At 41.1% G+C, this 13,560-nt stretch overlaps 2 protein-coding genes across 3 annotated transcripts in view; one reads left to right on the top strand and one right to left on the bottom strand.

Annotated features, from left to right (window-relative positions):
- The window catches only part of LOC126977309 (uncharacterized), a 341,105-nt gene that overhangs the window by 253,933 nt on the left and 73,612 nt on the right, over positions 1-13,560 (bottom strand). The gene's annotated exons all lie outside the window — the stretch shown is intronic.
- Positions 8,522-10,733, top strand: LOC126977276 (uncharacterized). The gene is made up of 2 exons (XM_050826033.1): positions 8,522-8,958; positions 9,795-10,733. The coding sequence occupies exons 1-2, from the start codon at positions 8,657-8,659 to the stop codon at positions 10,672-10,674; spliced, it is 1,182 nt and encodes a 393-aa protein (XP_050681990.1). The 5' UTR covers positions 8,522-8,656; the 3' UTR covers positions 10,675-10,733.

The raw sequence follows: 13,560 nt of genomic DNA, 5'->3' as shown, positions 1-13,560 counted from the left end.
CTGAGCGGCACTACAACTGCGGTAGTCACCTTGAGACCATTTGCCCAGTAATTTCAGTAGCTACGGCGCCCTTCAGACCGAAACATAGTAATGCTTACACATTACTACTTCACGGCAGAAATAGGCGCCGTTGAGTAGTATGTAAGCATTACTGTGTTATGGTCTGAAGGACGCCGTAGCTACTGAAATTTGTACTGGGTAATGGGTCCCAACCCATAATCTAGCTGGCATCCTGTACAAAGAAGCCTCCCACTGGTAAAGAGTGTTGGAAAAGCTACACAGCCTTATCATTTTAAATGAATTGAAAATAAGGCTATCCATAATATGCATTTTTTCCTTTTGTATATCATACCTCCGTCGTTAAGAAATGGACTTGGTTTTCATCCAAATGCTGTGATTTTTATTGAGTTTAGCTTTCGCTAAGATTTGTCTATTTAATTCGCCACGTGTTTAGCCTCTACACGAGGCATCCTCAGGAGTTGTCAGAGTCTGTTGACTCTCCAAAATCTGTCAGGGGAATGACTAGTCTATAGTACAGACAAATCTTGCAATAACACAATAAAATCACAATTAAGAGAATTTTTTGATGTTGACAATGTAACAAAGGTAGTGACAAATAACAAAGGTTATATTATGTTATTCTAATAATACAACTTTCTACCGTTTTCGGGATGATACGACACGGCTACCTTGAAAAAAAGCGTGTACACCTTCCAGGCCGGCAACTGTCACTGGTGATCACTTATCACCAGATGACCCGACCTGTATGCTGGTATGTTCTCCTTTTCCATGAAAAAATACAGGTTGCACTCCGGGAGTGCCGGCAGTAGTGAAAACTTGAACACTAACGTTGTGCATTTTTGAATATTTCGGAATTCTTCTTCTTCGTCGGATTACTCTTGACAGAGCAGTCGTGGTCACGTCGAACGACGAACGATTCTACGCCAGTTATCCCTGGCTGTTGCTTCTCTGGCACATGTGTTGAGGGGAGTATTGTTTAGGGCTTTGATCTGGTCTGTCCAGCGCATAGGGGAGCGTCCTCTTGACCTACTGCCGTTGACCCTTCCCTGAACAACAAGTCTCTCTATTCCATGCTCTCCACGTCGCGTGGTATGTCCGAAGTATCTGAGGATACGGGCTCTGACTAAAGATGAAAGCCTTTCATTCCCCTTGAGCTCTTCAAGTATCGAGACGTTTGTGCGGCGTTGTTTTTTTTTTATGGAATAGGAGGACAAACGAGCGTACGGGTCACCTGGTGTTAAGTGATCACCGCCGCCCCACTGCAACACCAAAGGAATCACAAGAGCGTTGCCGGCCTTTAAGGAAGGTGAACGCGCTTTTCTTGAAGGTACCCATGTCGTATCGTCCCGGAAACACCGCACAAGGAAGCTCATTCCACAGCTTTGTGGTACGAGGAAGAAAGCTCCTTGAAAACCGCACTGTGGAGGACCGCCACACATCCAGATGGTGGGGATGATATCTTAACTTGTGGCGTGTCGTGCGAAGGTGAAATTCGGCGGCAGGAATCAGGTTGAACAGCTCTTCGGAACACTCCTCGTGATAAATGCGGTAGAAGACACACAATGAAGCGACGTCTCTACGCCACGCCAAGTGATCCAGCCGTTCACAGAGTACTGGGTCCCCGACAATTCGAGCTGCTCTGCGTTGCACGCGGTCAAATGGATCGAGCTGATACTGGGGTGCGCCAGACCAGAGATGACAGCAATACTCCATGTGAGGCCGGACCTGCGCTTTGTAGAGCGCTAGAATGTGGGCCGGCTTGAAGTATTGCCGTGCTCTATTTATGACGCCCAGTTTCTTTGAAGCCAGTTTGGCTTTGCCCTCCAGATGGCCACGGAATTGGCAATTGCTCGAGATTTCGAGATCCAGATACTAGGCGAGGCTTTAAGGGAAGTGTTCTCGAAGAGCGGTGATACGGCAAATGTGGTTTTTTTAGTGGTAAACGCGCAAACTTGAGTCTTCTGGGGGTTAAATTGGACAAGGTTCAACTTATCCCATTCCGCGACCTTCTCGAGAGAGGACTCGATAGAAGACACAAGTTTCTCCCGGCACTGGTCGACGTTTTCCCGAGAGAGAACTGCATGGCCCGTGTATATGGCATCACCAGTGCTGTCGTCTGCATAGCAATGCATGTTGGCGGTGTCCAACATATCATTGATATGCAGAAGAAACAGCGTGGGAGATAGCACACAGCCTTGGGGCACTCCAGCGTTCACCGGCTTGGGATTCGAGCGATAACCGTCGATAACGACCTGTATGCTGCGCCCAGTGAGGAAGCTGGAGGCCCACTTGCATAAGCTCTCGGGAAGCCCAAATGATGGAAGTTTTGCGAGGAGCCCCTTGTGCCATACACGATCAAAGGCCTTCGCTATATCCAGACCAACTGCCAGGCCTTCCCCCTTGCTTTCAATAGCCGCCGCCCATCTATGTGTTAGTTATACCAGAAGATCGCCAGTCGACCGACCATAGCGAAAGCCGCACTGCCTGTCGTTGATCAACTGGTGACCCTCAAGGTATACCAAGAGCTGGCGGTTAATTATGCTCTCCATGATTTTGGAGAGTAGGGAGGTAATAGCAATAGGCCTGTAGTTTGCCGGATCCGAACTGTCTCCTTTTTTTGGGATCGGATGGACAAGGGCTGACTTCCATGAATCAGGGACTACGCCTTTTGAATAAGAGTGCCGGAATAAACGCGTTAGCACCGGCGTCAACTCAGGGGCACACGTTCTAAGCACGATTGGAGAAATGCCATCCGGCCCGCTCGACTTCCTGACGTCCAACGAAAACAGAGCTCGCCTAACAGTTTTCTGTCGGAACTGTACTTCAGGCATGGAGCTCTGACACCGCGGGATGGTCGGCGGTGTTTTTCCGTTGTCGTCAAGAGTCGAGTTGGAGGCAAAAAGAGTGCACAGGAGATCGGCTTTCTCTTTTGCCGTATGGGCCAGGGTGTCATTCCTCATGTGCAACGGCGGCATGGACGGCTGGTTGAAGTTACCAAGAGCAGCTTTCGACAACGACCAGAACTTGCGTGTTCCGGTCGGGTAACTGGAAAGCTGCTCGCCAATTTTGACGACGTGCTTCGATTTCGCACGGGCGATTTGCCGCTTAAAAAATCTGGAGGCACGGTTATATTTCCTCTTCAGAACTTTGCAGTTCGGATCCTTTGAGCCCAGCGCCGCAACCCAAGTTCGATACGCCTGTTTTTTGCAGTCAGATGCTGCTTTAACTGACGCATCGAACCAGGGCTGTGATCTGCCACCGATCGGTACTACAGAGCTTGGTATAAAAATATCAATGCCCTGCAGCATCACATCCGCTACTGCAACGGCGCAGGCACTAGGATCATCCGAAGGGAAACAAACCCTGCCCCAAGGGTAGGATGCAAAAAAGGAACGCATCCTATCCCAATCTGCTGATTTGTAGTGCCAAACGCGGCGGTTCGCTGGTGGTCTGCGACGGTGGCGTCGGATAGACAATACACTCCTGACCAGGCAATGGTCGGACGTTCCGAGAGGGGCGTCGACAGGTAACGGCCTGGTAACCATCGGGATGTGTAGTCAGCAGAAGATGTAATAAGGACGGCATGTGGCTATCCACATCCGGGAGCCGCGTCGGCGACTCAACCAATTGGGACAGACCATACGCCAATGCAAAATTATGCACAGATCGCCCTGCGTAGTTTGTGGTACGTGATCCAAGCCATTCGGCATTGTGCCCGTTGAAATCACCCAAGACTACGATTTCAGCGGAGGGGATCTGAGCAAGCACGTCATCAAATGCCGCTTGAACGCAGCCCATGAGGTGATCCGTTACTGCGTTACGACTATGGGACACACGCATAGATGCGGACGCGGTCCTCTAAATCTCAGCGGAGCCAGAGAGTAGACAGGCCTCTAACCTCAAAATTGCCGAGACGGCGACAGCAGATATCCTCCCTAACGTACACACATACCCCGGCATGAGGCATGAAATTATGCTCAATTTTGTACCCGGGGTACGTTAAATATGACGTATCGCTAGGTCGAGATATCTGCGTCTCCGTAAGGAAACACAAGGCCGGCTGTGCCGTCTCAAGGTGGTGGTGGACGGTGTTTAAGTTGGAATGAATTCCCCGGATGTTACAAAAGTCCACATTAAGCGTGGAGCGGGGTGCCGTGGTTTTGCTGCCTTGTTTGTCCTGTGACATACGCGGTACTGTGCCCTCCCCAGAATACGAGGGGCAGCCCGAGCGCGAATGCTCGGGGAGAGATTCTCCGGCTCTACAAGAGCCGGTACACTCCTGGGGTAATTTCTCTTTAAATACCGCTCTCATATTTTGTTGGGGGGGGGAAAGGACGGGGGTGAATAGCCTCCGGTCCTCGACACTAACTTATGCGAAACATAGCGGCACTAGGCCGCTACTTCACGCCGGTATTCTGTGCGAGTGTGGTAAGTAACCCGGACGAGTCTGGCCCGATTGTGCTGACGTCATAAGACAGCAGCGTGACTCTCCCACTTTCAAAAAGCCCGTAGTCGCCTCTTACGCCCCGGGGCAGCACAGGGCAAAATACTCGTACTGTGTCCAAGATACTCGAAGCATTCGTCTCCAACACCACATTTCTAGTGCGTCAATCCTTTGTCTTTCTCGTTCTTTGACTGTCCATGTTTTGGCACCATATAGTTTATATTATATTTTGGAATAGTTGGGGAATAATTTCGCACGAATTGCTTCATTTATCAGTATGTACTAGCATTTATGTGTTTAAGTACAATATTCATTTATTGCGCATATCGTACACAAAAATGACAATTTATATTACACAAAAATTTAACACTTCAGAAGTTTTACAATTCAACTAAAGTAAAAAAATCAACCTTCATTCATAATAAAACTGTAAAAATATTTCAGGCATGAGATTCGATCCCTCGACCTCGCGGTGTTTCGAATTCGCAATCGCAACGATTCAACCACTGGTCCAATGACCATATGATCATTCAGTTGAAATAGCTGAACTATAATTTGTTATAAGTATATATCTTTCATCTATAATTTCAACGACTTTCTTACGATGTTTCGATCAGGCCACGTGTCCAACGCGAGTTTAACATGTTATACCCATACCTAGAAAAGTGCTCATTGCTACTAAAGATGTTTTCACTTCAAAAAAAATACAAAGCTAATGTTTACCAGTGGGAGGCTCCTTTGCACAGACTGTCGGCTAGATTATGGGTACCACAACGACGTCTATTTCTGCCGCTAAGCAGTAATGTGTAAACATTACTGTATTACGGTCTGAAGGGCGCCGTAGCTAGTGAAATTACTGGGCAAATGAGACTTAACATCTTATGTCTCAAGGTGACGAACGCAGTTGTAGTGCCGCTCAGAATAATTGGGGTTTTTCAAGAATCCTGAGCGGCACTGCATTGTAATGTTCAGGGCGTATCAATTACCCTCAGCTGAACGTCCTGCTCGTCTCGTTCATTACTTTCATTAAAAAAAATCTAAGTAAGCGAACCAAACAAAATATAAGCAATACTAATACCTGTTTTGAATGAGATTGAGTAATGGCTTTATGACTCTCATAATATTCCACTCAACAAAGTAAAACATATGAGGGTTGAAAAGCTTTGTGGTTAATGTAGAATGATGAATACCTGTGTGTATAAGTAATTAGCTTCAGACATTGAAATTATAGACAGCGCTGATCGAATTACATCGCATTTACATAGTGTTCAGTAGTACTCGATGCCTTATGATCGATATAGCCTCAAGGTGGACTACTCCCTACTAATATGTGAATGTAAGTTTGTTTGTTACCCTTGAACCGATTTTGATGAAATTTGGTACAAAGATAGACTAGAGCTTGGGAAAGGACAGAAGCTAAATTTTATCCCGGAAAAATCCATGGTTCCCGCGGGATGTGTGAAAAACAGAAATTCACTTTGATGAGCTAGAACTTCTACCAATAGTAGGTTTAGTTTGCGATAGTAATATTCCTCCTTAAAATATGTTAGGGACGGGAGAAAAAACGGAAACCGAAACTATAGGACATGAGATAATCTTCAATTCCGAACTTTCTTATTATTTTTAAAAACCCTTTATGGTTTTTTTCGCTCCGAATAGTCCGTCTATAATATACTGTAAGTATTTGTTATAAGCCCCTGATCTACTGGCATTAAATTCTTTTATAATATCTTAAATATGATTATTTTTCAGAGCTTTTGTTCATATTATATAAAAACCAATGTTATTAGGAAAATGCAAGAGAATATAATAATTTTTATACAGAGTTTTGGTCGACTACCAGACCTGCTGTCAGTAGGTGAGAATATTATTAAATCGGGCCTTTGGTACAAGAGATCCAAGAAAAAGTCACCATTTATTATGAAAGGTGTGACGTAAGTGGAAAAAGACACGAGTCAAGCAATGACGAGTCTGTGGTGAATGGATGTCCGATGGAATCTGAACCTCCCCCTCTGGGCTACAGGCGGGATTATGGTTTTGGCAACCAAAAACACGGCATTATAATGTAAATACGTGTGCCAGGACGTCTTCTTCACTCAAATATGTGCGAAGCGAACGATGGGTCGTCCATGCGTCAACTCGTGAACGGTTGCTGTTTGTGGTGCCAGATCGACCTGTTAAGGTCGGAACGCACTACAGCGGCGCTGCGCTGCGCGTCGCTTCACGTCGCTAGACGGTACCTATCGCACTACAACTGCAGCAGTAAGCGGCAGCTCGCCTCATTTCTATAGCACTTTGCGTGCGAGCAACATTACAAGATGAGCGATAGTGACGAGAATTTGGTCATTATTTCTTTATTGTGTGCAGAAGAAGAAATTATTAATGGAAGACAAAAAAAATTTCAAACTCAAATAAACTTTATTCAATTAGGCTTCAACTAAGCGATTTGAATCGTCACTGTAAATTGTTCTTTTAAATTACTGAACCTACCATAATGTTCGGAAAAAGTAGAGCTCTCGAAAAGAATATACAAGAAATACAACGGCCAAATTTTTTCAATCATTAGAGTATTTTAAAATGGCTGTAATATACATAATAAATTAGTTTATGAACAAAATAATAATTAAATTAAACTAATAAAATTATGATTTAAATTTAAATAATTATTAAAATTATTTAAATTATAAGACAAAATTCTATAGACTTAACAATTAACAGTATGCCTACAGAAGCGACGTGTCGCCTGCTGTGTCGCACTGAGCGTCGCTGCACTGCGCGTCGCGGCGCTACGCGTCAAAATATTCTCTCGGGGGCAAGTCTGCCGCGACGCACAGCGACGAGCTAATGCGTTCCGGCCTTTATAGTTAATAAATCATTGTATTTGTTGGATGCTATTACTAATTGTGACAGTAATCACGACCTCCATGTTCACGAAGCATCCTTACACAAACAATGAATTCAAGCTCTAAAGGTTGATGCATCCAATATACGATAATCTATATTTATAGAGCTAATCTTTGTTAATTTTATGAAATATTCGATATTTAAAACGCTTTTAACTTTGCACACGTTTCATATATTGGATGCAGCACCTTACAAACTAATTTGTTATTTATATTACAGTCATTGTAAAATACTCTATTTGATTGAAAAGAGTGGCCGTTGAGGTTCTTATATGTTTTTCTGACGAGCACAACTTTTCCGAACATATGGTAGATTCAGTAATTTAAAAGAAATGTTTATAGTGACGATTCAAAAGTGGTATGTTTAATCCTTATTCAATAAATTTTATTTGACTTTGACACTTTTTTTATATAGAAATCAATTATTTGATACAGAAATGGCAATAAAATTGGTTAATTTACAGATATTAAGTCCTTGCAAGGACAGTATAAAATGGTTTTTAACCGACTTCAAAAAGGAGGTGGTTCTCATTTCGATCGGTATTTTCCATGTATGTACACCTATTTACTCAGAGAGATTTATGTTCAGATTTACTTTCTTTAGTTCAATGCGGAATAGATGCCATTTGGTCCCATAAAATTTTTACATAGATTGGCCTAGTAGTTTTCATTTTATGAAAACTTTTGTCAACGCGGATGAGATAATTGTTTATTGTGTACGATTATTTTAAGAGTTTGCATTCCGGTTAATTACATATTATTATAATTAACTGACACTAAAAAGTAAAAAATAAAAAAAAATACGTTTAAAAAAACCGACTTCATAAACTGAAAAGTATAGTATTTAATTAATATTAAAGGCTTTAGGCCTTTAAGTATGGTTTGCATAAGAATTATATTAAATTTAATTTTTAGTTGTTTGATACTTTTCAGTATTTGAACTCGGTTTTTTTAAACGTATAAATAATCGTAAGAATCAAAAGCATAACGAGAAATAAAACTTATTAGATGACCCTTAAAAAATAACATCAAAAATGTATATACCTAGGTCTTCAAGGTATTTGGCTTCATCATTATAAAATTTAAATTTTATTATGTGTAGACGGCCTTATTTCTTACGGAACAAAGAAATATAAAACATTCGTCGTTAGTCCGTAAGAGCCTGTCCAGATGAAGCGTTTTACGCGCGAGTTCACTCGCGCGTTTTGATTTGTATTGCGTCCAGATGCGGCGTATCACGCGCGTTCTCGCGCGCATGTGTTGGAGACGGATTTGAGCAGTTATAAACATGGACTCGGATACAGCGGTTGTGTTGTGGCTTGCATACCGTCGATGGAGACGTCGTAAACAAAGAGAAAGTCGACGATTTAACGTACATCCCATTCTACGTGATAGAATGACGCATAGTATGTTTATAACTTTATACCCAAAACTCAGAGAACATAGTGAAAAGTTTTTCAACTACTTTCGGATGTCAATAGCATCGTTTGATAATTTACTAGAAATTATCAAAGAAGATTTGTCTCCATGTCAAAATTATATGGTACGGGATACTGTTTCTGCAGAAGAAAAACTCGTGATTACTTTGAGGTAATATTTTTTATTGCTTTAGTAATACCTTAAGTAATTAATTCAGATTCATTGGAATCTTGTGTAGATGCCGGTGAAGGGTGTTTGTAGCTAGACGTCGTTGGTGGTCGTGACGCAGTGCAATAACCTCGATTGTAAGTCGAAAAGGTTTCAGGTGGAAACGAAGATGTTGAAGGGTCTGTTGTGGTATATCCTGTTTCTCCAAAATAATCTCTCTGTCCACGTTGTGTCATTCCTGTTTGGTAATGATATTGTGTCGAAGGTTGGTAGTCGGAACGAGCTGCTGCAGGTCTAAGACACAGAGCTTGTTGAGCTTGAAGTACTTTCATTAATTCAATTTTTGTTTGAAGTCTGTTTTCCTCTGGTACTTTAAGAAGCTCTTTGTGTAAGGACAAACAAAATAGTTTGTCATCATCTGACTCTATTTGGTTTGTTGCCTGTGGCTGATTCCCAGATGCTAAATTTGTTTTTATGATTGAGAGGAATTCTTCGTCAGCCGCATTTAGTTTTTTCTTCTTTTTTGCCTGACTACGTGGAGGTCTCATCACATCTTCCCCATCGCCAGAAAACTCCTGTTCTTCAGTTGCAACACACGCGGTGTTGATGTTGCTCTCAGTTATTTTATTCCGTGTCGATCTTTCGAGAAACATCAAACGTTCAAAATAAATATATTTGGCTTTGCCGGAGGCTCCTGATCCAGACGGTGTGGTTTTCTTCTTCTTCATTTCTCTCACAAAGCCATCACGCAACCCTTTCCACTTCTTCTGCAATAAAGTACCTGTAAATAATAAAAAGATCGAAATAAAATAATAATTATTATTTTACTTTCTTTTCAGATATTTGGCCACAGGATGTTATTTTGCGGATCTGCATTATGCCTACAGATTAGGAAAGTCTACAGTTATCGAAATAGTACAGAAAACCTGTTACATCATGTGGAACAAACTGCTAAACATAGTAATGAGACAACCAACGAAAGCTAAATGGAAAGAAATTTCGAAACAATTTCAAAAATACACAAATTTTCCAAACTGCATCGGTGCCATTGACGGCAAGCATATCCGTATTATAAAACCTAACGATTCTGGGTCTCTTTACTATAACTATAAGAGTTATTTTTCAACTGTTTTGTTGGCCGTATGTGATGCAAATTATTGTTTTATTGCAGTGGACATAGGCGCATATGGAAAAAGTAATGACTCCACAATTTTTAAAGACTCTATTTTATATAAAAAACTTGTCGAGAAAACTTTAGATATTCCAGATCCAAAGCCAATATCGCAAACAGATGCAACCCCCTTACCTCATGTCATAGTAGGAGATGAGGCGTTTAGTCTGTCTGAAAATATAATGCGCCCTTACTGCGGTAGATCTCTAACAACCAAAAAAAAAATTTTCAACTATCGCTTATCCAGGGCCCGGCGTTACATTGAATGTTGCTTTGGCATCTTGGTAAATAAATGGAGAATATTTCATAGACCGTTGAATGTGGATATAGAATTTGCAATAAACATAATTAAGGCTTGTTGTGTTCTCCATAACTACGTAAGGTTAAGGGATGGCTATAGGTATGATCACACTCTCTACGAAACATCTCTGAATAATTTGAACAATGAGGCAGTGAGGCCTAATGCGAGATCATTGAATATAAGAGATAGATTTGCTGATTATTTTGTAAACGAAGACAAACTCCCTTGGCAAGATAAAATGATATAGTTTAACAATGTAAAATCTATGCAAATAATAATATTATTTAATAAAGTATTATTTACTTACCTAAAGTTTTTTTTTTCTCTTCGGAATCACCAACTTCACAAAAAATTTCCACTATTTCTTCCCAGTTCCTACGTTTAATGGTTCTATTAGAATAATCTGATGATTCCATGTCCCATAGAGCTACCCTTTTCTCAATTTCGTCGATAAAAAGTTCCGTGTCAAAGTTATCACGCTCCATTTTGAACCAAATACGTCCACTCGCCACGGACACGCGCGTAGTACTGGACGCAGCACAGGCCCCCGAGTACCTCGACTCGCGCGGCGCTCGCGCATGGGACGCGCGAGTCGAGAGTCCCGCTCATTGCACGCGTTTTACGCGCGAGTGAGGAAACGCGCGTAGGCATCTGGACGGGATGTACGTAGCTCTAGTACCTCGGTTACGCGCGAGTGTCAACGCGCGAGTGAACTCGCGCGTAAAACGCTTCATCTGGACAGGCTCTAACGAGGGAAATAGCGTCTGCGATTAATATTGATGATCGGTTTACTGTGGGTCCGCGTCGAGGAACTGGGGATCCGTGACGTCACGGCTATGTATTTAGCTTTAATGGTGTGTTCTCACAAGATTTTGTAAGTAATTTGTTATTGTTAAAGTGATATCCTTCAGTACTGGGATTTTTTTCAATTTCCTAATATGCAGTTATTGAGGTTGAGCAGGTTATCAACTAAGAAGATCCTGTAGATGGAGCCACAAGCTGAGAGTTGAACAAGATATATGAAATGAAATTTTATTTGCAAGAAAAAATTGTAGTTAAGATGTTAACATATTAATATTATTAATAATTCAATATGTTTCGTCAATTGGACGTAGTTCCTGAAAAACGTTCCAAGCCACAAACATCACATTTTAAGGAATTCGTGTTTAAAGTTTAATAAATATTAGTGTATTTTTTTTAAGGAATAGGAGGACAAACGTGCGTACGGGTCAAATGTTGTTAAGTGATCACCGCTGCCCACAATCTCTTGCAACACCAGAGGAACCACAGGAGCGTTGCCGGCCTTTAAGGAAGGTGTACGCGCTTTTTTTGAAGGTACCCATGTCGTATCGTCCCGGAAACACCGCACAAGGAAGTTCATTCCACAGCTTTGTAGTACGTGGAAGAAAGCTCCTTGAAAACCGCACTGTGGAGGACCGCCACACATCCAGATGGTGAGGATGATATCCTAACTTGTGGCGTGTCGTGCGAAGGTGGTATTCCATACACGTGGGTTACTTAGTCATGATGTCATTTTAAAAGTGACAGTAGGGTATTTTTTGTCAGTCCGTTAATATGAATCACGTGACCAGTTTTGTGTTCTTAACTCAATTTCGACATGATTGTGGTTTGGAACGCTTTTCTGGAATTACGTCCAATTGACATGCAAAATGTTATGTTATAGAGTTATCTAAGTACCAACACACTACACGTCTTCACAGCTGTCATCTAGCAATATAAATGCAATAGTAATTCTTGTCACGCGCAATCTCTTATCTGGCCTGAGTCCAGTTTTTATTGGTTCACTAAGTTCAGCCATTGAGAGTTTTAGTTTACTTTGGCTCACATTCATTGCGCTGACGAGAGCTGCGAACAAACTTATTTGGTATTTTTTAAAGTTATATCTCTCTAAATGAAATAATGTGGTAATTGATCTCCTCAAATGTAAACATAATATTATCTAATAGAGTTTGTCAAAAGCAAGGTTTTTTTTAATGAAACACAAAAGGGTTCAAGTCAACCAAAACAATTGCTTTTTTTTTAATAAGGGACGAGACGAGCAGGATGTTCAGCTGGTGGTAATTAATACGCCCATTACAATGCAGTGCCGCTCAGGATTCTTGAAAAACCCCGATTATTCTGAGCGGCACTACAACTGCGCTCGTCACCTTGAGATATAAGATGTTTGGTCTCATTTGCCCAGTAATTTTACTAGCTACGGCGCCCTTAAGACCGAAACACAGTAATGCTTACACATTACTGCTTCACGGCAGAAATAGGCGCCGTTGTGGTATCCATAATCTAGCCGGCACCCTGTGCAAAGGAGCCTCCCACTGGTATGTGTTCAAAGATATATAAATTAAATAAGTTTAATTTTGTACTATGTCTTACCTAAGAAATCGTTTTTTTAAGACAAACTATCTGACAAATACTATTTGCTAGATGTATTAATAATATATATTGGAGTATTAAGTACTTTCAAATTTCTTGTTATTAGAAACATTCATATCGTAAATAAATCTGGGATAGTAATTCGATCAAACCCCTTGAAAGTGTAATGGATAAAAGAGAAAATGATTCAAAAGGCGTGTTGGTTTGAAACGTTAATTAAACTGTAAACCGATGTCGATTTTGCCGCTACAAACATGTTTCATTGGGAAATAATGCAGTAAATGCTATAATATCTCTACATCGCAATCTGACTCTTAGGTAGCTATAAATATAAGTAACCAAGGTTACTCTTTAACATTTAAGATATTTGCCAGTGAAAAATCCCGTAAAAATCAGCCATGCCGTATCAGAAGGATAACATCTTAAAAATATTAATAATGACAAAAGTTTTATCGTTCTATTCCAGTGTATATGTCGTAAAACCAGGCCGTCAAATTGTAAGAAATGAAGTCGATTGACAATCTACCGGTAATTTATAATCACTCGTGAAATTATAATATCACGGCTTTGACAATATACCTGCGACAGATACATTCATATTATGCCATTAGGATAAAGTGGTTATATTCACATTACAAGCAGGCACTTTCATTTTTATATTTGTTTACATATTATATTATGTATAAATAATAAGTGGGTGAACATAAAATATTAATACAAAATGTAGATTATTATTAAACCA

Source organism: Leptidea sinapis, chromosome 44 (assembly GCF_905404315.1).
Source record: "Leptidea sinapis chromosome 44, ilLepSina1.1, whole genome shotgun sequence".
NCBI lineage: Eukaryota > Metazoa > Arthropoda > Insecta > Lepidoptera > Pieridae > Leptidea > Leptidea sinapis.
Note: the sequence above shows the minus strand (reverse complement) of the source record. Positions and strands in the feature narration are given on the sequence as shown.